The sequence below is a fragment of the Hippocampus zosterae genome, chromosome 2 (assembly GCF_025434085.1).
Source record: "Hippocampus zosterae strain Florida chromosome 2, ASM2543408v3, whole genome shotgun sequence".
Classification (NCBI taxonomy): Eukaryota; Metazoa; Chordata; class Actinopteri; order Syngnathiformes; family Syngnathidae; genus Hippocampus; species Hippocampus zosterae.
Window position 1 is genome coordinate 27,000,479 of NC_067452.1, and position 26,149 is coordinate 27,026,627.

Here is a 26,149-nt window from a genome sequence, read left to right on the forward strand (position 1 = left end):
TCTCTCATGGTCGTGCCAAGCCACGCTGGAGGGAATCACTTTTTGAATTAAACAGCTGAAATGAAGGCGGACAGTAATTTTCCAATTTGAGATGCACTTGTAACTTTACTGGCGGACATACTTTATTTTCTCCTTAACTTTCCTCTTTGCATCCTAAGAGTGGAAATTGCAATTTGTTTTCACCCTTTCCAACCCCACCGCCCAAGATAGTCCTGCAACATTATTGAAGAAATCTGAATTGAATTTAGTTGGTAACATTTAAAATGATACAAGGTATATTAATTACCTCAGTAGAGTTGTGCAACGATCCACACTACTATGTATGGTGGCTCTGCAATGCAAAACATAACTAAACATAACAGCAAATGACGCACACGGCGCAGAAAGGGCTATAAGACAGTTTGTCTGCGACACGCCTAGTGGCTCAAATTCGTGCTACACTCGTGCAGTCTGACATCGGCATGAAACAAACAGTCGCGACCATACCGTGTTGCGTTTGTGAACTCAAGACATAACCTGCGTAGTTTGTTACAATACATACCAATTTAGAGTGCTCAAAAATGTTCTCATTTTTAAGGGGTTTCTTCCCCCTTCGAGGTGCATACTACATTTTGATTGTGGACATCAAATTATGCATAAAGCGAAGCAAAACAAAATTTTGGGATGAAGGTTAAATTAAAAATAAATTAAATTCTTTAGGACAGTGAATTTCTCTCATTTACCCATCTGATTTCATTACCTTGGCATTACCTTGATTACCATCTGAAATCATGACATCATTTAGAAAAAGCTTGGTGGCCTAGAGGAGAGAAATGTTTCTAAGTATTGTATTTCTTTTTGTATTCAGTTACGTTTGCAGCCAAGGGCCACAGTATTGTTTTCAATTTAAGTTGATCCATCATTTACAAACATGTCAGGAATGCTCGTACAAGCTGCAACGTTAACTAATAGTTGAATATATTATCCGTTTCATGGTCTTTATTAATTTGTACCATAAATATTTCAAGCTGTATGCAAAAGCTGGTCATTGTAATAGTATTTGCCTGCCGGTGCGATATGCCGCACTTTACGAATGATTCGATTCGTCCACAAATCACGACAACTGCTGGTGATTAGATGATCGGTAAAATATTTTTTTTGTGGCAGCCCTACTGTCCACATGAGAACATATCTTGTCACCTACATGATATAAGTGTGCCCCTCTCCACTGCGCATAAATTACAACTTTACATATCCAGAATTCCGTACTGATTATTTAAGGACATGATACTGTTCAACTCTTTCCAACTGAAGAAAAGCCAAAATGTAAAAGATCATCTCTATGGACTTTTTCAGTGCATGCCTTTCACTTGCAACCTTTACCAGACTTGACCCAAATGTTGAGGAAAAGTTAGATCTTTATCGGGAGAGAGCTTGCTGTTTAGAAAGAAAAAGAGAGATGCATTAATATCAACAGCACACACAAAAACAATGTCAATATTTGCAACCGAAACAGGTAAAATATGATTTATTTGTTCATCTTCTGTCAATTACCTCAAAGAGCACATTTTCAAATTATGTACACATTTACATTTTATTCCAACTGATGGCAATGAAATCTCCTAAAGCGGGTGAGTCTGGATGTAATATTTCAATGACCACAACAGAAATCACAAACGTGATAGTGCAGTTGAATTGAGCTTGCAAAAAAACAGTAAAGAAACTCTTGACTAGAAAAGGTGTGGCAAAAAGAGAATGACATATACCATTGTTACCGATACTACCTTTAAAAAAATCAAAACAAAAAAATAACGGGCCATGGTGGCAGCAGCTTGTCCAGTCTCTTCAACCTCCACCAGCAGAATCCACTTCAGCAATAAAGAAAAACAGGTGCCTCTAAATTAAACGATTCTTTTGTATCATGGTGCTGGTTCACAAAGAGCTCCGTTGGAAAAAGTTTCAATTTCAATAGTCTTCATTGTTTCTGGAATGTGATCGCCAATTGCTCTTTGTGGACCTTCACCGTCATTTATACATCTTGTGTTCTATTACATTTAAGAGTCTTTGAATTACTGTATGTAGCTTCAACAAATTAGCTATGACCAGAATGAATTAAGCATAACTGAAAATCTCTCTCCACTCTGATCCTTACCATGGAGTCAAGCAGGTTAAGGTGTTCAGAGAGCCATTCATCCATCACGGAAGCGCAACCTTTACCTAGAAGAAACTGTCAACAAGGTTTAGCGGTAACGGGCACCCAAGCCAACATGTCAACAAACACATGCACTATCAGCGGGGCCCTGTGCAGAATTCATTAATTCTTAACAAGTCTTCTTCCACCATCAAGGTGGTCAGAAGACGGAGCCATGTCGCGATACGTGAAATCAGAGTTAAGTACTTGACCCTACATTTTAAGTGATGCACTTGCACTCGCTGCACACTTAGTGCAGAATTCCACTGAGACATAGTTCTTGTCCACGTGGAGGCACACGCCACCAGATGTCTCTTTCTCTTCCACTTTCACACGTTTCCGTGGCAATGAGTAGTCGTGCTCGTTTGAGTCGGCGCCCTGGAAAAGCGAGGAGGATAATTTCATGCCATTCACACCGCTCAGCCGTGACAACAGCTGAGCTAACATGCTCTCATTGGCCAGCACAGCTCGCAGGTACCTGGTCTCATCTTCCAATTCTTCCACTCGTTTGATCAGTTGAGAGTTTTCGGTTTTGAGCGTGTTATTTTCCTTGGACACCATGTCCACTTTCTTTTCGAGGCTGTTTACATATTCTTTCTTTTTGAGACGATTCAACCTTGCAGCGATTGCATTTTTGTTAATCACTTGGCTTGCTTGCCGCTGCTTATTTCTGAACTTCATGGAGGATGACCCACTCTCTGGGGAGGAGGCAGTTGTGACTTCAGCACCAGAATCTTGATTATTGCCGCTGTAAAGCTCACCAAGCTCCATGTCAAAGAATGGTGAGCTTCTCTCTCTATCATTAGTCCATTCTAAGTCTTCGACTCTGAAAAAGTCATCCAACTCTATTCCCATACTGTCGAAGCCATCAGTTTGAAATTCCTCCGGGAGACTTGGGTGAGCTTCTATCGTTTTCACTGCACCGGTCACTTCAACGTCCAGGGACTTCAGCGCAGTGTTGCAATTGCCTCTTCTCCTGGTTATCATTTTGTTGGAAACTGGACAGTTGATGAACGATGTCGAGCAAATGCAGAATTTAACCCTGTAAAGACAAAGAGAGTAGGCATTTGCATTTCAATGTTAAGTGACTTTACAATTTAGCATGGATTTGCAACTGCAAGACCAAGCATACAATTTGAGATTTCTATTTATGTTCTATTTCTTTATATGTACTTTGTTATGGACACACGAACATATAATTCATGATCTCCATATCAATCAAAATGTTTGACTTTTGACCTGTTACATAAAAGTTACCAAATTGTCAACGTGATCTTGGCAAGCTGATGGCCTTGCAAAACTTTAAAAGGCGTGCTGGTGAATCTCTTACATCACCAAAGTAGCAGTTACGGGCGGGAAGAAATGTCGACTCACAAACGCACAAAAGGCTTTGAGGCACCACCATTTTACACGAAGTTCTGATCTACTACCGCATGCTCTTAACGTCTGGCCGACGTTGCTTCTCAACTCCAACAGGAACTAGTCGAAGCAACAAAAAAAAAAGTCATTTAAACATCTGACGTGCATTTCTTTATTAAGATGGACGTGTTATAAGTCCTTATATACCTAATACATTTATTATCACGTTATTTTATCGTACGCAGTAGTTTTTAGCGCCTTTAGCTAATGCTAGCTAGGCCCCGAGTACAACAGTTAAAAGCCCACGATAAAACATCAAGTTTAACCGCACATGATTGGACTGTAGTTAAATTGTAGTTACAAGAGCCACTTAAGGGATTATCTATGCCACGAATTTTTGAAGATGGCACCTTGTCCAAACTGCGTAGTATTTGTTAGCTTGTTTGCTAAAGCTAGTTTCACAGTACTAAGCGCTTAATGCGTGGATTACGCAACAGTTTCAAACAGCGAAATCTTCGCGGTCAATGTACCTTTCTTCTCAAACGTGGATGGAATCGCGATGATATAGATGGGCGACCGTGGATAGAAGTATCACAGCATCGGTATTGTCGTTTGCTAACAATTGTATGTCCGAATGTGGCGTGTCCGGGAAGGCTGTGCTGAAACGCCTCCCAACTCAACCTACAAGATGGCGCCGTGCTGCGTGTTGTGACGTTTGTAGTCTTTTGCCTTTGTTTGAATCAGTGAGCATACATTGTTCTTGTTTGTTTGTACACACAATTGTTGAAAGTCTCAATCTCGTCTTAATCACAACGCATGCGGGTTTATGAACAGTAATCGTCTGTGGTGTCAACCCGAGATGACAAATGTTTATTTGAAAAAAATCTACATATGTTTATATAGTGCTCCAAAAAATAAAGGGAACACTTAAACAGCAAGCGAACGTGTTCACTAGTGGACCAGCGTGCCGCTTCTATCAGAATGAGCTCTTACAAGTGTTCCTGCTTCCACATGACCTAAAAAAACATGCTTCTTTGATTAATTGATCGTGTGACTTGTTTTTCGAGATCTACACTGCGATTGACTGCTCAACAGTCCCAGTTGTCCCCACCTTGCACAAATCCAGCTGGAAAAGGCTTCAGCTCACCCGTGACGCTAACGAGGAAAGGTGCTGTAAAAAATGCATGGATGGACTCTGAATGCAATACCAGCACAACTTTTATTGACAAATGTTAATACACACCAACTTGTCACAATGCAACGGTGAAAAATGGACACGCAGAAAAGGAAAATGTTGTTTTTCTTGGTTGGGAACGGTTGTTTAAAAATAAAGTCCACAGAAAGTGTTTCTAGCAAAACGCTTCAATATCTTTGGAGCTATGTCATAAGAAAATAATAGCTATTGGTTTGATGTAACACATTTAAAAGTGTTTTAAGACTTCCCTTTCAGCTTTAAAAATGTACTGTAATTGTTACACATGTTGTTGATATAAACCAAGCAAGAATACCAAATGGTGATTTCCAGTAACTGATGTGCTTTTAACAACAAGCCTGTGTATTTCACAACATTGTAATCAGAATCAAAAAAGTTGCAGTCCAGTTTTGAGTTTGCTGAGGTCACTGTGGCTCCAAAGAAGACCATCAGCTGTCCGTGCAGAAGCAGAAAGTCCAGAGACATTCTGTGGTGTGCTGCTCTCCATCGCCACCGGCTCGTCAGACACTATCATAGTCGAGTAGTTGTCCACCATCAGGCATGAAGGCTCATCTGACTGGCCGGGGACTTTTCCAAGAGGGTAATTCTTCCATAAAACTTTGTCAATGCACACTTGCCACAAGGAGCCTCGCAGCAACTTTGCTTTTTGCACCTCTGCATCTGACCATTTGTTCTCTTCTCCTGTCCACTTCTTCTGCGGTTCCGCCAACGATGAAATGCTGTTGCGCTTTGAACGCTGCAGCTTCTCATGCAAACTCTCCAGTGTGTAAATGGGCCACTGTTCCTGCTCTGTGTGTGGCTGAGAATGTTCTGTGCGGGTGTAGATGGAGCAGAGTTGCAGTAGCCTCTGCTGGGTTTCCAGAGGAAGAGGATGCTCCATATCCTCCAAGACAAGGTTGAGCAGGTGAAGCGTACCGGCACAGGGAGCCTCCAAGCAGGCAGACAACAGCTGCTGCCACCTCAGCTGCATGCGGTTGGCAAAAATCCTGTCCTTCAGCCTGGCTTTCTTCTGTGCCTTTGTTTCAAAGTGATAATCTTTTTTGTTACTGTTACAGAGCATTACTTCCGAGATCCACGCAGAAGTGTAGTACATCCTGTGATTGCTCTTCTCGCTGGAGAGAAGCTTCAGTTCAGCAAAGAGTTTCTCCAGGAAGAGATGAATGAAAGAGGGTGAGTTAAGCGTTTTCAGGAGGGGGAGCCAAAAACGCAGGAAAGTTGGAGGAAGTTTGGGCTCTGTGGGACAAAACCAATCGTCATCAGAGCTGTCACAGCCTAATGATGACAGTTGTTGGGCAGTTGGAATTAGGAAGCCGTCTTCTAAGAGGACTTCAATCAGCAACTCACCAAACTCAACAGAAAAATTTTTAATCTCACCGAGTATCCAGCTCATATCAGCTAAAGGGTCCGGCCATGTGCTCTTTTCTTTTTCTTCATGTTGCCCCCCACAGGCATCATACTGCTCCTTTTCATAAGAAATTAAAAGTTCCCTTGCATTCTTGTAAGCCTCCCTTTCTTTTTGCCTTGCAATTAGCTCGTCCTCTTGCAGTTTCATGCCCATCTCTTCGTCCTCTCCATCAGACCGCGCCTCCCAGTCCGCAGTAGACCCTCCTCCCAACTGTCTGGACCAATACTCCTGCTGGAGCCACTCCAGAACCACCTCGCACCCCTTTCGGCACAATTTCAAGGTAGGGAGTTTACGATGAGTGACGTCATGCCTTAGGTTGACGATCCATTCTGGGATGTTCAAGTTGCCGGCGAGTCTCCTTAATGAGCGGGCAATTTTTCCTTGCTGTCGTTCGGTGATCAAGTTAGTGAACCTCACCAAGGCCGCTCCATAAAGCAGAACCAGGTCATGAGAGTCCAGCTTTTCGGACCGGTCCAGCACCTGACACCTCACCAGGTCCGCGGTGCAGTCCATTGCCACAGGAGTACTGTTGGCATACCTTGCTTTCCACGCCGAAATCCTATGGAGAGCATTCCTTTGTAAACCTGAATCCTTGGAGTAAAGATATTCCCTTACTTGATCCCATTCAGCTTTGTTGAGCCACGCTACCACATGGCGTTTTTTCTCGGAGCTCTTTTTCTTCATTTTGAAGGCTGAAAGGGTGAGCGACACTCTTACAGGCTTACACGAATAAGTTCAAGTCACTGGACTCCACCACAGTCTTACGGATGTTTTTTAAACTCACCGAAACGTGAGGACACGGTGAAAACGTTTTGCAATTTCTTTTTGGATAGCGGCTGGACCCGGAAATGTTTTTTTTTTTTTTCATTTTTCTCTTCTTCTTCTTCTTCTTCTTCTTCTTCTTCTTCTTCTTCTTCTTCTTCTTCTTCTTCTTCTTCTTCTTCTTCTTCTTCTTCTTCTTCTTCTTCTTCTTCTTCTTCTTCTTCTTCTTCTTCTTCTTCTTCTTCTTCTTCTTCTTCTTCTTCTTCTTCTTCTTCTTCTTCTTCTTCTAATGTTTAATTTTTAGCAGGTTGGAAACTGTCGTACTCAATCCTGCCACTTGCAGACAGGAAGGGGGAGGCGTGGTACTTAAATTGTAACCACGGCGGGGGCGCGTCGTAAACGGGCGGTTTCTTAAGATTTTGTTTATTGTTATGATTATTATTTTAAGAAAGTATTTATATACACTACTTCCTAACTGATTACAGTAACAAAAAGGCTCTGAAAAAAATATTTGTACCTTTTTAAATTAATTTAACGTATATGTAAGCTCTAGCCTTTCATGGTTATGGTGTTCTGTACTTGTTCTTCTGCTTCAATCTAGATTTTTAAAAACACATTAAGAATAACTGAACGAGCGGTGGCGTGCTTGTGGAAACGCGGTCTGGGGTCGAGGGCGCCTCCACCAACGCACATGCGCACTCTTGAAGAACATGGCGGCCGTTTCAAATGAGAAGGAGCGGGCCGAGCGCATTTATACACGCCTGCTGGTAAGTTATTTACTTCGCTAAAGTTTAAACTGTCAGTACACGTTGGATTAAAATGCAGCATTTTGTCGTATCTTGCTGACTTCTGTTTAAACTGAATGAGAATATTTTAGATAACAAACGTAAACAACGCCGAGCGAAGCAAACATACGGCGTTTTGATATCACTGGGTCCACATCAAATAGATATTGAGATCCATCATACAGATACTGTGCAGTATTTGCTGCATACATTCAGTTGCCAAACCATTTCTTTTTGGATTTAAAAATCTCTGGAGAAAAATCCCCAACCGGCTTCAATACCTCTGACACCCGACAAATTTTCCACTGATATAAGATGTCTTTGTTTTGTTTTTTGTTGTTGTTGTTTTTTTTAGGCTGTACCATGTCCCGTTCTGGAAGGTGTGTGCATGGAGGAGTCTGAGGATATACTTCAGCTCCTCTGCACTCCATCCCAGCTTCGTACCCACTTACTGACCTGGATGTGCTGCAGGTTAGGACAAAGTGAACATAAGATGCTTCCTACTCGCTTATATACAGTATATGCACATCAATTATATCTAATGATGTGTTACCGTGACCGCTTCTGTCTTCTCAGTATTGACCCAGACTTTGCCAGTTTGAAAGGAAAGGCATCAAGAACCCAAGACCTTGATATTTTGACAAATGGTAACACACTGGTCTTTGAATTATTTGCATGCATGATGAGAAGTGCAGAACCTTGCAGTTCTCAATTTGGCCAAGCTTGAGGTTAATAAAATTGCGGAAGGTCAAAAATGACACGCAAATTGCCATGTTTTTGTGACCGCTATCATGTAAACAGGGCTGAACGATTTTGACAAATTATCCAATGATTTTTTTCCCCCTCAATATTGTGCTTGTGATTTAAAATGCAATTATTTATTTCAGTGTCAGCTCCCTTGTATTTTTAACAAACAACTATTAAATTAAGCTTTATCGCTGCACAATATTGGAAAAACGTGCGCTTTGTAATTTCAGGGTTGAATATCAATATTAATGCAATATTTAACAAGTACTTCAATAAATGGCATTTGTATTATGTAATGAAATAAACATTTTCATATGGCAAAATAATCCCGTGATATTTATTCATAGTTAATTAATTGTAAAAAAAAAAAAATTAATGTACATACGTTTTAAGTTGGGATATATATATATATAAAATATGTTGCTCTACACACACACAGTGTAGAGCATTTTTTAAAATAGCAGCCTGTGTGCTGTGCATTGTACTCCATTGTGATGTCGATTTTAATTCAATTAAACTTTTTTTGCCCTCCTTGTAAACATCGGCAAGCCCAAGAGATTAGTATGGATGTTGCCATAGCAGCAGTTCTGCATGTGTGTTATCTTTCTAAACAGGGATGGCTGCACTTGGCCAGGATCTGTTGCTGTGCAGAGTCGACAGCCTGGACTTAATCAAGGTGGGAAGACACTGCGGTCAACCTTGTCTTCTGTTGTCTGACTCGGTGTGCACCATCACTTCTCAGCGAAATAATGAATACATAGTACACCAAATCTTGATTTGTTTCCATATCCATTTTCCCTCTAGGGTGAAGCCAGTTGCCACCAGCAGCTTCAGTTCCTGGAGAAACTTCTTGCTGAGGTCTCGGACTTCAGTGTGTCCACTGCGCACGATATGAAGACGCAAATGAACGCACTCTTTGCTGACGAGAATCTTCATCTTACGCAAATGGTCACACCTTCACTGGACCACTGTTTTTCAAATGACACGTATGTAACACTCTTCCCCCACAACCGGCTTTGTGTCTTGAGTCGTTTTCTTCATTAGCTACAAACCTTCCTAACAGTATTGGTATCACAGGGTTATTTACAAGGGTGCCAAAATGCCCAAGCCAAAAAGAGACAACTCTGAGAGCATCGCCACCCTTCTACAGTCTACTCGCTCAATGCTGGAGCAGCTACAGTCTGAGGTGTGACCTTTACCTGGGTGCTGAGTCGTACGAGCAAAACTATAATTGTTATTCATCGATATATCAAAGATTTGATTTCAGTCAACATTTGCAGAAATATGATGTGATTTCACACTTAGTGGTAACGGGGGCACACGCCACAGATTGGGACACTTTAATACAAGCCATTCAAAAGCTAAACTTCCCGAATCTGTTGCCTTGAGTGTCGAGAATGATTAGAGCAGGTAATGTTTGCCCCAATGTGAAAAGTGCTTCCTGCTCTTCCCGACTCAGTGTAAGTTCGTGACAACAAATGAGGCACCAAATGCCCGTGTCTTCACTTCCCGTGCGCTGCATGTGACGGTGTGCGACCTCCAGCAGCTGTTGACCACTTTCTGCCACGTCTACGAGACACACCTGAGTGTTTTTTGCACGAGAGAGCCACCGAGCTTTCGTGCCGACACACTGGTCTTCCAGAGCGTATATGAACGTTTGCAAGCTTGCTGCATGGTATATACAACGCATACAAACAAACACGAGCACAGAGTTTGTCCAAGATGAAACAGGACCTCACTTGAATGCGTCTTTCTGCAGGAGTTGGAAATGCTGAATGAAGCATCGGACGCATCAGCGTCTGTGAAGCAGGAAGTGAGCCAGCTACAAATAAAGCGTTGTTGCGCTAGCCAAGGAAAGGGCACTTTACGTGAGTCCCACACTTATCATACACAATTAGACATCATTGTTGCCATATTTTCAACTCGAGCTGTGACTGAACTGTTTTGCCACTGGTATGCCGTGAGAGATTGTCAAGCAAAAATGAAATAGTCCAATTTCACTTAGTCAGCCACACACCGAGCTATGTGGCCAAATTGGTCATGCGTGAACAAATTACAGCGACTGGAAGAGCAACAGGCATAGAATTGGACGTAGATGAAAACAAAAACGTGTGTGTGTGTGTGTGGACATACACACCCACACATAACAGGCCTACTTTAATATTCAGTTAATTTTGTGCCTCTTACAAAATGATTATTTCAGGGATGGCAATTTTCCGCAGATACGCGGAAATCTGCAGTTTTATTTCTTAAATTGATCATTTTTGTGAATCGTCTAAATCTGTTGAGAAATTTTTAGAGGGGGTCAGGTACCTTATCGTCGAGTTTTCACGAACTCTCCCAATCGGTCTTTCCATCTTCCGATTGTAAACAGCCCAACGATTGAACGTGTGTGATGTCTTACTTGTTGTGATTGGTCGCCCCGTCCAGGCCACGCCCCTTTCCTCTTTTTCTTCCCATCACTAGCCATTGCCATTCCTGTTATTTAAAAATCTAGATAGCATTTCAGTCTGGGTTTTTGTGAATTCCATAACCTGAAGATTTTCTTTTCATTATTTGGAAAAATAATTGTATTCTGTTTCACAGATGATCACCTGGAAAAACTAACCAGAAGAATCAAAGCGCTTCTCGTCCACCTTTGTGCGGCCAACAATAGTTTAGCGTAGCTTCTTTTGATCTCTTTATTTGTACAGGGAATTATTATTGTATAATTATGTTGTTTTTAAGCTTTCTTAGAAAATAAAGGCTATTAAATAAACAGTGGACTGTGACCCAATGAGACACATCTGTACGAGTTCGGATTACGGCATCCTGTCGCCATGAAACCAAAGCAAAGCAGCAGTACGGTACTTTGTTTTCATAATGTTAATATTTTAAACCCTATATCTACCACAAAATATGATCACCAAACACTTGGTAAGGGGCTCACAGCAGTTACAAACGATAGATGGCATTTTGCCACCAAAAATGTAAGATTTTTACGTGAAAACGGGGTCTTGCATGTGTAAAAATGGTTTTGGTTTCAGCGTTTCCATTTTTGAATGTGTGAAAGGCACACACTTAATTTTGCATTGTTGACATTCAAAATAATCCTGATGCAATGCTTAGGGCTCACAGTTTGGTGCTTTTTCATGTTTGCATGCGGAATTGTGGTGTCATGAGTACAATCAATTAGATACAGTCGTGTATTTACAATTGTTAACGCTTTATAAACATGTGGAGTCATTACCAACATCTCAGACACGAAAACCTGACAGAGCCTGGTTCGCATGCCAGCCGTTATGCATTTATGGAGTTCTCAAGAGTCCAAGTAGCGTGTCACTTTCTGTCTCGTGGCACACGCGAGTGTCTGACACAGGCAGGTTTCCACCGAGCGCGTTCAAAAGCCTTTACTGGTCAACCATTCCTTCAGCTCTTTGTCAAACTGTCCTTTCACCCTCAGTGTCATCGTGACCTCGTTGACCTGAGTGGGCATTTCTTTGCCAGTCACGTCCTTCAGGTACTGTTTCACGTCTTTCTCCAATGCCCAGATGTCGCCCTCGACCTTCCGGACCAAAGTCATGAAGCGGTTACCGTGGGTCACGTCGGTGTACACCGGTATGTTGTGCATGCGGGAGCGGCGAATCATGTAAGGAAGTGACGGCGGAGACTCTGCCGGCGGGGTCCAGCCGGACGGCGTTGGCCCGGAGTGCTTGGGCGGAGAGGGTACACGTGACGGCGGGATGAGACGCTCGACGAATTCATATTCCTCCGTGGACTCTTCGAATGGGGCTTTTGTGGCAAAGAAAGCCCTGGGGCCCACGATCGCATTGGGAGAGCCTCGGTGTAAAGCAATGGCTCCACGCAGCGCCGCCGAACGAAAGGCGAAATACGCCGCCATGACTGAGTGCAGGCGGTCCGTAGGGCCGGAAGTAATCCAAAAGTTCACGATCCCCTGCTTCATCGAGGAAGAGCACTGCCCCCTGCTGGTAAGGCTTGAAACACTGCTCTAAAGTGGGATCGGGGCCAAGTTAAGCCTTCTCTTCTTCCTGTCAGAAGCCCTGCCTGGTATTTCAAAGCCATATTATAACGTGTGTTCTATATTGACAGTAATGCAAGCCAACTTTATTCATATCGCATTTTTCATACACAAGATAACTCGGTGTGCTTGCTTCACATAACCAAAAGCACAACATCTAAAAAGGGCGTGTCTAACACATTTTAGTCGAGAGACACATCGTTATAGTTTCCTATGGATTGCTGTTATGGACTGTGAACCCAGATAAATGTATGTTTTGTGTTTTTTGTTATTGTAAAGTGTCCTTGGGTGTCTTGAAAGGCGCTTATAAATAAAATGTATTATTATTATTATCATCACCTCATATTCCATATCGCTGGCATTGGATCCTCCTATCTCCCGAATCATCACATTTCATGGGACCCCCAAAATGCCATGTTTGTCAATCATTAGTATTGCATCATCAAGAGAAAGCCATTTTCAACATTTTAGACTACTCCATAATTTATAAATATAACTCTCACACGTGTGGACTGACCAATAATATAGATTTGTGAAAAAATATGACATTTTCCAAATTGACATGAGAGGTTTCAGCCTAACTTCAGCGATATACACAACAAATTGATTAATATCGAATTTTGAAGGTGCGTGGTGGCCTTCCGTTAATGTTAACCAAACCACATTTCTGTCCATCTTTCATACCTCCAAACAGTTTAAAAAATATATATCTTTCAATTGTTTCAGTATTTTATTTTGATTCCTGTTTTTATGTTATTAATTGATTGTTATAACTGTCTTTGTTTTTTATAGGTCTCATTCTTATTTTATGTACAGCACTTTGTATGCAACTGTGATTATTTTAAAGTACTCTATAAATAAAGTTGAGTGAAACCATATAAAGGTTTAATTGCATTATTACATTTTTGTAACAAATTGATGCATACTACATATTTTAAAATTTAAAGTTGAGGAGAATGTTTTTTCAACTGTTGTTCAAGTTGCTAAAAAATTCGTTTGGTAAGAATTGAGATATTGTTATTATTTATTATAAGTTGAAATGTTGGTATAGATTTTATCAATAAACATTGATGTTAACATCCATGATTTGCTTTTGTGGGCCACATAAATTTATCTGGTCGGCCAGATCACGCCCTTACGCCTCGTGTTTGAAATTGTGGTTCAGGCCAAGGGGCGTGCTCACACTCTCAGAGGATGGGCTGAAACATGTGCTAATGAATTTTACACTTTGATCTTCCTTCCTAGAGTCAGAGCGGCCCTCTTAGTGTAACCTGAGGAGCTTCTTGGCTTGCTCATCCTGTCTGTCTCCTTGGCATTTTTTTCCCTCTCTTTCTCTTCAGTTTCAGGAGTGCTGCCTTTTGTCATACTTTAGGCAACAACAGCAAGAAGGGGAAGCAACTTATCTTAAAAGGCAATATGGACAGAGAATATACACGCAACGGGGAGACCATCGCTCTCAATAAACCAAATGACATAGAGGTAAGATACTGTAGATAGATAGATCTCTTGTAGTTCTAAAAGGATGCCAGAGTGACAAACAGTTCAGTGAATTTTATTCCACTAATAACCAGAAATGAATGAGAGTGTTGTGACTCAAAGAAAGTTGTAGTCTAAGTGTCATGTCACACTTACCCGTGCAACAGGATTTTGTAAATACATGGAAAAATGCCTTGGGCCTACCTACACGTGTTAGAGTGTGAGTGTGTGTAAACAAAAGCCAACTATCCAAAAGTTTCCCCTCATATTTCTTTTTTAATCTATAGCTCATATTTTTCACTCTGATTATCCAAAAAACAGAATACTGTACAGCAATTGAGTTCTGGTAAATCTGTCGGTTAACATGCGGTGTTCTCTGGCCAGGTGAGTCACTTATCGGTGTGTGTGTGTGTGTGTGTGAGCGTGTGTGTGCCACTCCCTCCACATCTAAGTGCCTAGGGACAAAACAAACAAGCACCTCTCTGGGATTTGGAACAGAGAGAAAGTCCCATGTGTACAGTTTATGGAGCAGGACAGTCAAATAATTGCTGCGGGCAACATTGTAACGATGGTCCCCTTTTAGAGACCTGTTCGGACTGTAAAACCAGTTAAATGTATAATCGCCGACATTACGCAGGAACAGATTGATGGATATTTTTTAAAAAACAGTCATAAAAAAAAGGGCGATGGTAACAATACTGAATTATAATTGACTGTGTAAAGGACGGTAATGCAGTTGGCTAGCGACCTGGGTTGTAATATATTTGGATTTGTCATTTTAGTTTTGTTGTGACTTTTGTTTTTTCTTTTTTAGAGCATATTTATTAGTTTTTTATTTTTTCGAAAAAGTAAATGATACAAAATTTCCCAAACAGTTCGAATATATGGCAATACAGAAACAAATACAAATAAAATGATCTCAGAAAGCTCATAGATATTACTAGACAAAGGAAAACAAAGGACATTTTCGCAATAGTTTAGTTTTACAAACCAAAGATATACTCCAGGTTCATCGATTTTTCATTTTCGAAACGTTTTAATGTTTTTATTTTATTTCGTAAATAGAAATATTTTTACAAATGCTGGGATTGGCACGAGCTCACCCTAATGAGGACACGCACTATTGAAAAGGAATGGATGGATGTTCAAAGTGAACTAAAGAAATACGATGAGTCGTTCACCCCTGTGGTGTCCTCTACAGGTGGTGACATCGCCGTCAGGCAAAGTGTATCGGCCCATCAACATGAACCACTACGCCACCAAGAAAAGTGCAGCTCAGAGCATGCTGGACGTGGCCTTATTGATGGCCAACTCGTCCCAACTTAAGACAGCTCTTTACGTGGGGCCTCAGTACCGTTTTTACATCCCCCTTGTCGTCCTACTGTGTCTGTCCATCACGCTGCAAGTCATCGTGGGCCTTCTGCTCGTTTTCATAGGCAAGTAACTGACAGGCCTTCTCTGGTTTTGTCGATGATTTCATGTGTTATTTTCACCCGGCAACATTTTCTCGAGTCTTCTTTTTGTATCTGTAATTGTTTTGTTTTGCTTCGACTCTGTGGCAACAGTGAAGTACGATCTGAACGACGTGCGTAAACACGCCAAGTTGAACAGGATGAACAATGTGGCAACTGTTTTGGTTTTCTTCACGGTCCTCATCAACATCTTTATCACGGCGCTGGGCTTTGAGGGACACACTCTCAGGTAGAGGCTGCGAATTACACACGTGACACACAGTCCCAGTTTTGGCTTTATCATGAGACCTTCTTCCTTTTCAGGCCATCACATCATAGCATGATGGTTGAAGCAGCACCTCAGAAATCCCTCCAACCATCTGAACGCAACATGACTGGCCTTTGAACAAGTACTTTTAATCTGTGATCGAATGCAAAGTTTGCACGTTACACATCACGTGACAGTTTTTCAATTTGTACATAGAGCTTTGGTTTGCCACTCCAAATGTTGCATAATTCATGATTTTCTATCAACATACTGCCTCTATGCTTGTGTTACTATGAAATGAAATGACCATATATTTGTCTTATACTGACATGTCAGCATTGTTGTTATCGCCGATGTAAATTGCAAGGGGCCATCTTTTCATTGTTATTGCTGAATAGCAAAGGAACGACACGTTAGGATTCAGTACCAGCGCACTGCTTGCATTGGGAAAGGCCCTCATTTATTTGAAATGAAACGAGATGACGGAAGCATTCAGCAGACATTCAGCATTCAGCTAGAATTCATCACATTGCACAAACAAAAGTGCCGTAATATGACACCTGGCAGACACCTACATGAAGTGAGCATGCGGTTCTTATTTACAGCAATAACTGCTACAACTACAGTTATTTAAACATGTTAAAAAAAGTTTAACCCCGAGTTGATTAAGACACAAGTCACAAAACCTTGTGCATAGTTTAGAGATTTTCTTTCCCAATCTTCATTGGGCCAAAGCACATCTTTTCCAAAAGAAAAATCTCACACTACACCACTAAAGATAAGTATCGCAAAAGGGTTGTAAATATCAAAACTGAAATATTGATCTCATCTTAATTTAATAGGCGCAGTGTGAAAGCTGTTCTAAGGACGACAATGTGCATATTACCGCCATTAATTAGACCTTCTGCCATCTTGCTAGAAGATTATATTTTGCTTGTCATTATCGCCGGCATAGATAAGCAAACATAAATTAGTATTGTTGCAAATAATTTTGTAAAATCATTGACCGCTCCACAGCGCCCCTGATGAGAACACAGTGTTGGGAATCAAGTGTTTACTTTCGAGTTTGTAGTGAAATACAGTAAGTGAGGATGTTTGGTTTGACACGATTTGGACAGCCATTTACTGTAGAAATATAAAGTGTTTTTAGTTAAAAAAAATTACACAATCATATACATAATCAATACAAATAGCTTTTAGACCAGACATACAAAGCCTTAAAAGCAATGACAACATTTAAAACAAAGGACTATAACGGGGGTGGGCAAACTTTTTGGCTGGGGGCCGCATTGACTTTTAAAATTTGACAGAAGGGCCAGGTCAGCACAAGCTATGGTACATTAAAAAAAACTGCATTTGTTGACAGTCCATATCAAACATCAAATGAACAAAAGCATGAACGTACTGTATTAATATACTTTTTTAAAAGACAACAGTGTTGTTGATGACCTATTTTAGCCTGTGCATTGCTGCAGATGGGTTGTGATCAGACCAGTAGAAGTAGAGCGATACAGAGGTTCAAGGTGGTCGATAAGATTCCCCTCCGTGTTCTGCAACTTCAAGTCAATGCGCTACCTGGCGGTGAAATGTCTGTCATTACAAGTCCAAGTAAAAGGAATGCAATCATTCACATCGAATCCGAAAGATTTGATGCATTTTTGCAATGCAAACTTGGGCATATGTCATGTCATCAAAACATGCCACACTGACTGACTTCTACCAAAAAAAAAAAAGGACAAATAACAAAAAAATAAACAGAGATGCACCAATAAAGGATTACAAAAAGGGGTGTCAATATTTATGCAACTTAATTTTTTTCCCCCTCGGAAAAAAATTAGAGTTTAACAGGTCATAGGTCAAATTAATGGCGGAAAAAGAGTTGTTAAATGGTGTATCTTGGTCTCATTTGTCATATCACAACATTTTGAGATTTGGACAGGGGCCTGTATCATTTTTAGACCCACTACATCTTGAAGGCTCAGTCTGTTAAAGAGCAAGGCCCAGTTTTTTTTTTACAAGAAAAAGTGAGCGTATTAACTGCCACTGACGGCGACAGATGTCAAGGATTCATTTTCAACTGGGCCGGCAGTGAATTCATCAATCTAGATCCGAGTTTTGCAAATGAGCTGGCATCCTGGAAGTGGTCGTTTATTGATTATTGAAGCTTGAAAGGGTTTTCGTCTTTGGTCATGTGACAATAAATGTAGTAAGCAGCTGCTACTACTGCTAGTAGCAGTAGTATTCTTATCATCCCCCACATGCTGCAGCCAGATTGGACGGTCTCCTTGGAGTGCACGGCGTTCTGATTGGCTGATCTGCTCTTGCGCAGGATGGGCCTGTAGCACAGGAGGGGATGACAGCGATTATATTCAGTCATTTGCTGCGATGCGAAAAGTTTAAAGACATACTGTTGGTCTCCGTCTGATTCCTCATCGTCATATGGTTCACTGTTGTATCTCCTTCTGAGCCTAGATGGAAAAAAACAATTCACTTTCTTATAGAAATTGTAATGGCACTGAAAAAGTGCCTCATACCATTATTTTATTTAAGGAGACATATTATACATATCCCTCCATAATTGCAATGAGCTCCCTAGTGCTTTACCCTGTCTGTGACATGCAATGAAAAGAAGATAGAGTTCACCAACGCCCCGATTCGCAAACAAATCGTTTTCCGAACATTTTCAGACGCGTCACATGTTTCACATATTTCTGTTGTTTCACTCTGAATTAGTCCTCAGTATAGATGCTATGAAAGCGAAAATTACAAGTGATCATTCTACTAGGAAGCCCTCAAAATGTTGTTTTCCTGAGTCCCGCTCCCAGCCTGCTGCCTCTACAAAGCATGCTCACCTCCTCTCGGGTGTGTCGTCCGAGGCCCGAGCTGTCCGGGTGCACCGTTGTCCACTCCTTGCTAGGCGGCTGCATGCTAATATCACATAGTTCTGGGGCAGGAACGGATTACCGCATTTTCTCTATAAAACGGCCCTAGTAGAATACGGTCCTCAAAAATCACATTTTAAAAGCTACTCCTCCGCCCCTTTGCACTTGTGTATATGTCCCCCGATCTGCTGGTATCCTTATTATCAGAATGAATAGTATGAATTCATAAATACTCAAATAATACAAATAAAATGTCTATAATTTTAAAACCCGGTTTAAAACTATGCTATTTTGCCATACCTATAAAAAAGGTCTTTCAAATCATTTTAAAAATGACAAAATGTTGGTCTGGCATTTGGCACTCTTAGTAATTTTATTTTGTACTTTATCTTAAAATGTCTTAAAATCTTTTGCTTGTAGCTGCTTTTAAATATTGTCATTTTATTTATTTGAACATTCGCGAATGTATTTGTTTGTACATAGTGTATGTTGTTCATATGTACTGCATATGGTGCCTAAAAACTCAAGACTAATGGTCATAAAACTATTTACACTTGATAAAGTAATTATAGGTTTCACTCTCTCCCTCACATTATTTGGCAGTGAAGAACAATTGTTACAATGTTAGGTGACACTACAATATGCAAATAGCAAACAACATGCCCTCATGGGCGCAAACGGCTGTTGACAATGCTAATGGGCTAATGTTGCAAACTGATCCACGACCGTAGGGACTATTATCACTCCAGGATATAAGCACAGATGCACATACTTTTCGTCATTTGCTCAGTGCTGAGAATAACATCAATGAGGTAAGTAATAAGGAATAAGATAAGATATCCTTTATTTGTCTTATCTTATCTTATTCCTTATTACTTACCTCATATAAGGCAACTAAGCTCTTATTTCGCTGGTCTGTTGCAACTGCACCCGAAACAGGAAATATAACAAAGTGAGACAACTTATTTCATTATATCAATTTGTAACATTAGACATTACATATAATTTTGGAATGAAAGTACACTTTTTTTTAAGAACCCAGACTTATTGATAAACCTCTATACAATGTGAAAATCCCCCACCCCCCCAACCCCCCTTCACTGGACCCTTGAACAATACTCCCCCTACATTTTGGCAGAAAAAGCATTCACAGAAAATTATGGTCATTTTTACTGAAGCCTTGGAATAAAATAAGTTCATACTCAACTGAACATACTTTTATGGTGTTACAGGAAAACAAGCCGTTTCTACCATCCTGCCCCATATTCTGCCGGCCCAATGGTGAGACTGGCTTTCATTGAATGTTTCATTGGGCGAGTGTGCGTGTGATGCTTGCTCACATTTATTCGAAGCTCATGCAATCCATCAGTAAGTTGTCAACTAAAGAAAGATCAATGAAGCGCAGCTTAACTTTATCCTATGACGTAACCTTAACATTCTTAATTGTTCCACAAGCTAACTTGGTCGGGCAGGTTTTCATGGGACTCCACCCAGCAGGACGCACAATAGAATAGTCTGACAAGGTGTGAGTGTGAGCACACCGTGCATCTTGTGGCAACACGTTCACTCACATGTCTTCATAACCTTCATGTCTGACCTGTGAAAATGAAAACAGGATGAAATGTAAATGTAAGACAACTGATCTTCTCTCAAAACAAGTGAGGAACAAACACAAATCTATACGTGGTCAGCTGCTACACTCACCGGGCTATGGTACGTGACGTACGTAATTTCCTCTTCTGTAAAGACATACAAACAAATCAGAACACTTACACTGTGGTCCCTAATTTCTGGACTTGTTGGTCCACCAACCAAACACAGGTTATAGTCTTATTTGGAACATGTTCACCGTTTATAAGCTTAAAGCAGACATGATCCGCATGACTTTATACAATATAATAAAGAAATACAGAAATAAAACAGTCCCCGGGTGTCTTAATAACATGTCTTAGCATGTGACATGTTGTCATGGTAACAAAAGTCAAACTCAGCGCTCGAACAAGAGAGGAGGTGGTGCAGCCTCATTTGCTTCAAACCAGACTCATTTCCGGAAAAAGTGTGCTACAATTGTGTATTTTGAGTGTATGTTAATTAAGGGAACTTCTTTAAATTGTGGAGAAAAAAAAATCACCTTTTAGAACACGTTCACAAAGAAAGGCACAAATGAAGATTTAAAGCCAGATCCTAACACAAACCTTAAACTGAAAGGTCAAATGCATCAAAACTCACTACATTTGAAGTTTGACCCAATATTATCAGGAAAAATAGGCCTTCAATCTCAAAAAAAATTTGGACATCGCTCATGATTGGTGACATGACCAAATTGAGTGAGCCTCATTGGACCTCATTTCAGCTTGCAGAAAAGTATTATCTCTGCTCTGCAGGTGTGCTTTTTTGAGGCAAATTTTCTAAACGAACGCGAGAGGTGTGCACTAGAAATTATCGCGGAGTGCGATGACTCATGCACAGCAGTCAAGTGCAGCATTACATTGTCAAGCCACTTGGAGATGACCAATTGTTCTATTCATTCATGTTACTGTTACTGGTTTTATTTTAGGAGGCATCTACTTCCTGTTTTTATTCTCATTCCCATAGGCTTCTTTAGACACTCAGCCTGATCAGGTATTAAATATGTGAATAAAGGACTTTGGTTTGCATCCACTGTGACTGGTGTCCTGCATTTGAGTCTCATATGTTGGTAACGTTTGACAAGCAGCAGCACTGAGTGAAGATTCTTCACAGACTATCCTTGCTATCTACCATATGCTTGTCACTTTTGATTAAAAGGCAGTGTGTCACAGTAAGTGTCTTGGTTGAAGGCTTGACATTACATTAAGGGTTGATTTCATTTTATACATGTATCACTATTTCAGAATGAGATGTATGAGGCACATTAGTGCACCAATTACCCCTCCTTATTCATCATTACTCTAGAAGTGGATATCCATCCATCCATCCACCATACATTTTCCGAACCGCTTAATCCTCACTAGGGTCGCGGGGGGTGCTGGAGCCTATCTCAGCCGTCTTTGGGCAGTAGGCGTGGGACACCCTGAACCGGTTGCCAGCCAATCGCAGGGCACACACAGACAAACAACCATGCACGCTCACACTCACACATAGGGACAATTTTAGTGTGTTCAATCAGCCTGCCATGCATGCTTTTGGAACGTGGGAGGAAACCGGAGCACCCGGAGAAAACCCATGCAAACCTGGGGAGAACATGCGAACTCCACACACGGAGGCTGGAGCTGGAATTGAACCTGGTACCTCTGCACCGTGAAGTCGACGTGCTAACCACTGTACTACCGGGCCGCTGGACATATTATGGAAAAGTGCATTTTTAATGGCTTGTTTACAAATAGTTGGGTGTCTGAAACGCTTGCCCGGTTATCAAGTGTAACATTAAATCATGAAGTGAATATATTCATTCCTGAAAACTCACTTCCGCATCACTGTAATCTAAAAGGGGTTCATTTACATAATTATTTTGTACCCTCCTGATATAATTCTTCATCCATGGGGTATTTTGATGATAAGTCACACGTCATTAAAACAACTGGGAATCCATTTTACATTGTGAAAATGCACAATTTCTCACGTATTGTTTTTAGACTGACAGTTTAACTTCCAAGTATAATTGTATGGCAAATGAAATGTTTCTCAATGGGGAATACAAAATTACAATGCTAAAAGTTTTGATTCTTGAATGAATTATTCCAAATATCAATGAACGAATTGATTCAAGTGTGTTATCAGCAGAACAAAATTGTTTTCAATCTCTTGCCATTGTCCATGTTCCAAACGAGCCATTGCGTAAACACTGGAGCATCTTACCTTCCTCTCTGTAGTAAGTCTTATCAGAGGAGGTTTTCACTGGCAGCTTTTCCATGGCCCTCTCAAGCTTCTTCACATACAACTTGCGAGTGGAGTCTAGTCACAGATGCATGTCAACAGTTATGAATACAAAGTTCAAAATTCCTACAAAAATTGCACAAACCTGAATGACGTGGCTTAATTGTGTTAGCAGAACATTCGGTGTATTACCACGAACTGCTGTGCAGTAATTGGAGGGGAGGGCAAGGGGGATAAACGTTTACAATCAAATGGATTACTTCATGTTTGTTGCACTCAATAAGGCGCAACAAATTAGCCTAGTTGCATTTGTTAAAAGTGAATTTACACAAGAGAAGAAAATCAATGAGCACGTGAATGACTTTAGTTAATAGTTAGTTTGAAAATATCAATTTCTTACCAACTATGGGTCCATGTTTGATGCCGTACTCAGTAAGCAACTTGCTGAGCTCTTCATCGCTTTTGTCACTCAAAGACATTCTGCACAATGACAGAGATAATATTCGTTTGATAGATTCGATGTTTAGATGCGTAAATGGGCGAGTTTAGAGAAGCGGAAAACAAATCATGGATTGGGAACTGAAACGAACAACCACAAAATACTTGTCGGCTTATGATATGAAAGGATATAAACTTACTTTTGAAACAGAGGTGAAAAAAAAGTTTCGCCTACGAGAAAAAAAGGATCCCAGCCAGACAAGTTTTGGATTGAAAAGGAAGAAGGCGTAGGGCGTGTCCATCAGGAGACGTCACATGGTCGGCCCAATCAGCCACCTCATACTCACAGTTGTTTGAATTTGGAAATATTTTTTTCCTTAGGATCGAATTAGAAATGTTTCTTTTCGAACCACATTTCTGACTCTTTTGAATTTGCATTTTCCATGCATACATTTTTAAGAACATCATCATAACTGGCTATATCAAATTCTGAATCCCTGTTTCAAAATACATCAACAATCGAACACTAAATGGTCGATTAATCCTTAATCAGTGTTTCAGAAAAAAGGAGAAATGCATTTCTCCAGGTGCAGCTCTCGCACCTATCTTTTCACTGACTTTTGTTCCTGATGTTTAGTTTGTATACTGTATTAGTCTTCTGTTTCGAGATTTCCACGACCCTTCAAAGACGAGCATAAGTTTCTTCGGGGACCTACGCAAATGAAAACACAGTTCTCAAGACTGTTTTCAGGCTCCCTCTGAGATGATGTTGCCTCTGTTCTCTTAAAAAAGATCCATGGTGTAATATAGGATGGCTGTGGAAGGATTATTATACAGTATTCCATTCCCATTAGGTACATGCCTTTCAGAGTGGTGTTTTAGTGGGCTTTTACCTCATGTAGGCTTATGATTGGAATGCAATCGTGTGCGTGGTCAACGATTGTGTGTGAATACGTGTGTGCAAAAGATGTGCTTGCACAATTTCAGTACTGTACAGTATGAAATATCCAATGAGCTCAACAGATCATTTGTATGCATTTTCAGTTTTTGTCCTTCGTGTGTCGCCCAAGGACCACAAACGATTTCCTCTTGTAACGATCTTCACATTGCTTATTTTCAAATAAACTCTTGGGAGGTTTAGTATTTGTGGCAGGGAAGGGGGTGGGGCACGGGGAATAAGGCTTGTGTTGTTCCAAACTCAGCAAGTTTAAAGCCCTGCTAGGACTATGAGCAGTGTATTGTTACAATCGTAATCATCAACCGGCAATTGGGTTGTTCCTGGTGCAGTCTAAGGCAGTCGAGATAACATTCCGTTCATTTGCGAATGTCCCGGCTTTGGCAGTTTGGTTTCTTCCACTGAAAAACTGACAGTGGGGTTAATCTGGTTTATGACATTTAGGATCATGCGTTGATAGAGAACAGACATATTAGCAGGTTTCCATGCCGGATTGCCATGAGTTGAGTCTTTTGCGATGACAACGAGACCAGACCTCACGGTCCAGATTTATGGCCGATAGGTTATGGAATGCGGTTTCATGAAAATAGTTACGGTCGTACTTAAACCAAGGGCCATCCATCAATTACAAACCTTGGGTCGGTAGGTAACATTACCACACCATACAAAGATCTGTGTCTACTCATATTCGTGAGGCTCTACACTACCAAGTAAAAAAAAAAAAAAAAACTACTCTTACAAAGGACCACCAAGTTCTATAGCTTTGACATTCAGATCTGCAGGAAGCTGGGAAATGCATGCTTTACATTTCCATTTACAAGGTGAAGCCTAGAAATAAGGCAATGTGAAACCAACATTTATGTTCATTGGAATAAATAGGCATCACACTCAGAAGAATACTAGACAACTTTATTGGGTATCAAAATACTGTCTTACAAACATTTAAAAGCATTTTTATTCTGGACAAAGTCATGATTTTGTAGAGATAAGAGCTATGGGGAGTGTGGGGGCGGGGGACAAAAAAAGTGAGAACACTGAGAAAAGTAACATTTTTTGGTCACCATTTTGAAAACAATGTGATTAAGCATAACATCCTCCAGCATTTTTAAATTTTTCCCTTTTTAAAAGACAACACATCAGGTTGGTGTTATCCTGAATCTGAGGGCGTTTTACAGAGAAATGAACATGCAGCAGCATGAAACACACAGAGAAGCATTGTTGTTGTGAGCGTGTGACACAAACTCCGCGTTAGAGTACTACCTGTTAATCTAATGTTTTACTCAATGTTTAATTAGACCTCTACTCTAATGTGCATCGTTTTAATAACAGCAGTGCCTAAAACTGGGTCACACTATCAGCAGGTAAAACAACCGTGTTATCAAAAAGAAAAAAGGCATCACACACCCATACTGAGCGGACAATTTTCATTTTCCGATTACCATCCACCACCACAAGAAAACCACACCTGTTCAACATGAGCAAATTACATTTTATATGGACAATGAAAGAGTGTCATTTGATCAAACATGGCAAGGCGCACTGAGCACTCTCACTTCATTGCAGTTCTTGTTCATATAAATTGTAAACCTCTATCGGACCAGCCTCAGTGGGAGGCATTTTGCACAATCATTCACTGGTAGCCCAGGTAAAAAAAAAAAAAAACTAAGGACCGTGGACTTCCATGGCCGTCAATGGCAGTGAATGAGTTAGGCCCGAGCCATAGTTTTAAATTGAAATATATACGGTAAAGTCAGCTATTAGTTCACAATCATTAAAAGGCGCCCAATTCTCCTTCCCGATACCGTGCTTATTAGAAATGGGAGAAATTTGACTGTGGCTGAAAACAGGAATATTTGCATCTTTGGGATATGATTGGCTTCCTAAAAGGTCTGGATAAACTGGAATCGGGTTGACAGAAATGTGTAACATGGATGGGACATGGAGCTGTAAACAATTACAACAGTGGTAAGAGAAGTTGCTGATGGTGGTGCAAGCTTTTTTCTTTTGTTCTAGACAACGATATGGAAGGGGCTGCCTGGAATGTGATCATCCCCCCATTTGACCACCAGGATGTACTCTCCCTTCTCTTTGAGCTGGTAGCTGACATTATACAGGCGGTTGCCCAGATGTTTTACCAGGATCTCCTCACAGGGAACTTTGGGGCCATCCACCCCAACCAGCAGCATGTTCCGACCTATGGATACAGAGGCATATCACGATACGATGCGAGTTTTAGCTCTGTGGGTTTGCAAAACCGATCACCACAAAAAGGTGATTGAAAACTGGGGGGGGGGGGGGGGGGCAGTGGTGCTCAATTTTCAAATTGAGGATCATTTTAAGTTGAGCAAAAGTATCTAATTAGGTT

The 26,149-nt window shown here is 40.8% G+C and overlaps 7 protein-coding genes across 9 annotated transcripts in view; 2 read left to right on the plus strand and 5 right to left on the minus strand.

Annotated features, from left to right (window-relative positions):
* Window positions 1-1,491: 1,491 nt before the first annotated feature.
* On the minus strand, window positions 1,492-4,231 carry crebzf (CREB/ATF bZIP transcription factor). Its single transcript, XM_052058307.1, has 4 exons — window positions 4,060-4,231; window positions 2,388-3,212; window positions 2,132-2,206; window positions 1,492-1,847 (listed from the first exon to the last, which is right to left on the minus strand). Exons 2-3 carry the CDS (start codon window positions 3,155-3,157, stop codon window positions 2,197-2,199), a joined length of 780 nt encoding a protein of 259 aa, XP_051914267.1. The 5' UTR covers window positions 3,158-3,212; window positions 4,060-4,231; the 3' UTR covers window positions 1,492-1,847; window positions 2,132-2,196.
* Window positions 4,232-4,729: 498 nt separating this feature from the next.
* Window positions 4,730-7,011, minus strand: las1l (LAS1 like ribosome biogenesis factor). Its single transcript, XM_052058280.1, has one exon. The coding sequence runs from the start codon at window positions 6,829-6,831 to the stop codon at window positions 5,110-5,112; it is 1,722 nt and encodes a 573-aa protein (XP_051914240.1). The 5' UTR covers window positions 6,832-7,011; the 3' UTR covers window positions 4,730-5,109.
* A 35-nt stretch (window positions 7,012-7,046) lies between these two features.
* Window positions 7,047-11,199, plus strand: haus7 (HAUS augmin-like complex, subunit 7). Its single transcript, XM_052058295.1, has 10 exons — window positions 7,047-7,216; window positions 7,395-7,676; window positions 8,050-8,165; window positions 8,271-8,341; window positions 9,056-9,117; window positions 9,246-9,427; window positions 9,519-9,627; window positions 9,901-10,116; window positions 10,201-10,309; window positions 11,028-11,199. Exons 2-10 carry the CDS (start codon window positions 7,620-7,622, stop codon window positions 11,105-11,107), a joined length of 1,002 nt encoding a protein of 333 aa, XP_051914255.1. The 5' UTR covers window positions 7,047-7,216; window positions 7,395-7,619; the 3' UTR covers window positions 11,108-11,199.
* A 430-nt stretch (window positions 11,200-11,629) lies between these two features.
* mrpl49 (mitochondrial ribosomal protein L49) lies at window positions 11,630-12,366 on the minus strand. Its single transcript, XM_052058321.1, has one exon. It carries the CDS (start codon window positions 12,319-12,321, stop codon window positions 11,821-11,823), a length of 501 nt encoding a protein of 166 aa, XP_051914281.1. The 5' UTR covers window positions 12,322-12,366; the 3' UTR covers window positions 11,630-11,820.
* A 1,312-nt stretch (window positions 12,367-13,678) lies between these two features.
* Window positions 13,679-17,661, plus strand: si:dkey-93l1.9 (uncharacterized protein LOC562339 homolog). The gene is made up of 4 exons (XM_052058323.1): window positions 13,679-13,938; window positions 15,137-15,379; window positions 15,509-15,636; window positions 15,711-17,661. The coding sequence occupies exons 1-2, from the start codon at window positions 13,876-13,878 to the stop codon at window positions 15,377-15,379; spliced, it is 306 nt and encodes a 101-aa protein (XP_051914283.1). The 5' UTR covers window positions 13,679-13,875; the 3' UTR covers window positions 15,509-15,636; window positions 15,711-17,661.
* A 119-nt stretch (window positions 17,662-17,780) lies between these two features.
* emd (emerin) lies at window positions 17,781-23,142 on the minus strand. Its single transcript, XM_052058322.1, has 7 exons — window positions 23,030-23,142; window positions 22,792-22,871; window positions 22,374-22,469; window positions 20,241-20,275; window positions 20,108-20,133; window positions 18,063-18,122; window positions 17,781-17,990 (listed from the first exon to the last, which is right to left on the minus strand). Exons 2-7 carry the CDS (start codon window positions 22,868-22,870, stop codon window positions 17,810-17,812), a joined length of 477 nt encoding a protein of 158 aa, XP_051914282.1. The 5' UTR covers window position 22,871; window positions 23,030-23,142; the 3' UTR covers window positions 17,781-17,809.
* Window positions 23,143-24,672: 1,530 nt separating this feature from the next.
* flna (filamin A, alpha (actin binding protein 280)) overlaps window positions 24,673-26,149 on the minus strand; it is a 49,664-nt gene continuing 48,187 nt past the window's right edge. For all 3 annotated transcript variants that reach the window (XM_052058252.1, XM_052058251.1, XM_052058253.1), the window contains one exon: window positions 24,673-25,978. In XM_052058252.1, the coding sequence (XP_051914212.1) occupies window positions 25,794-25,978 (185 nt within the window). In that variant the 3' untranslated portion in view covers window positions 24,673-25,793. The remainder of the gene's footprint in view (window positions 25,979-26,149) is intronic.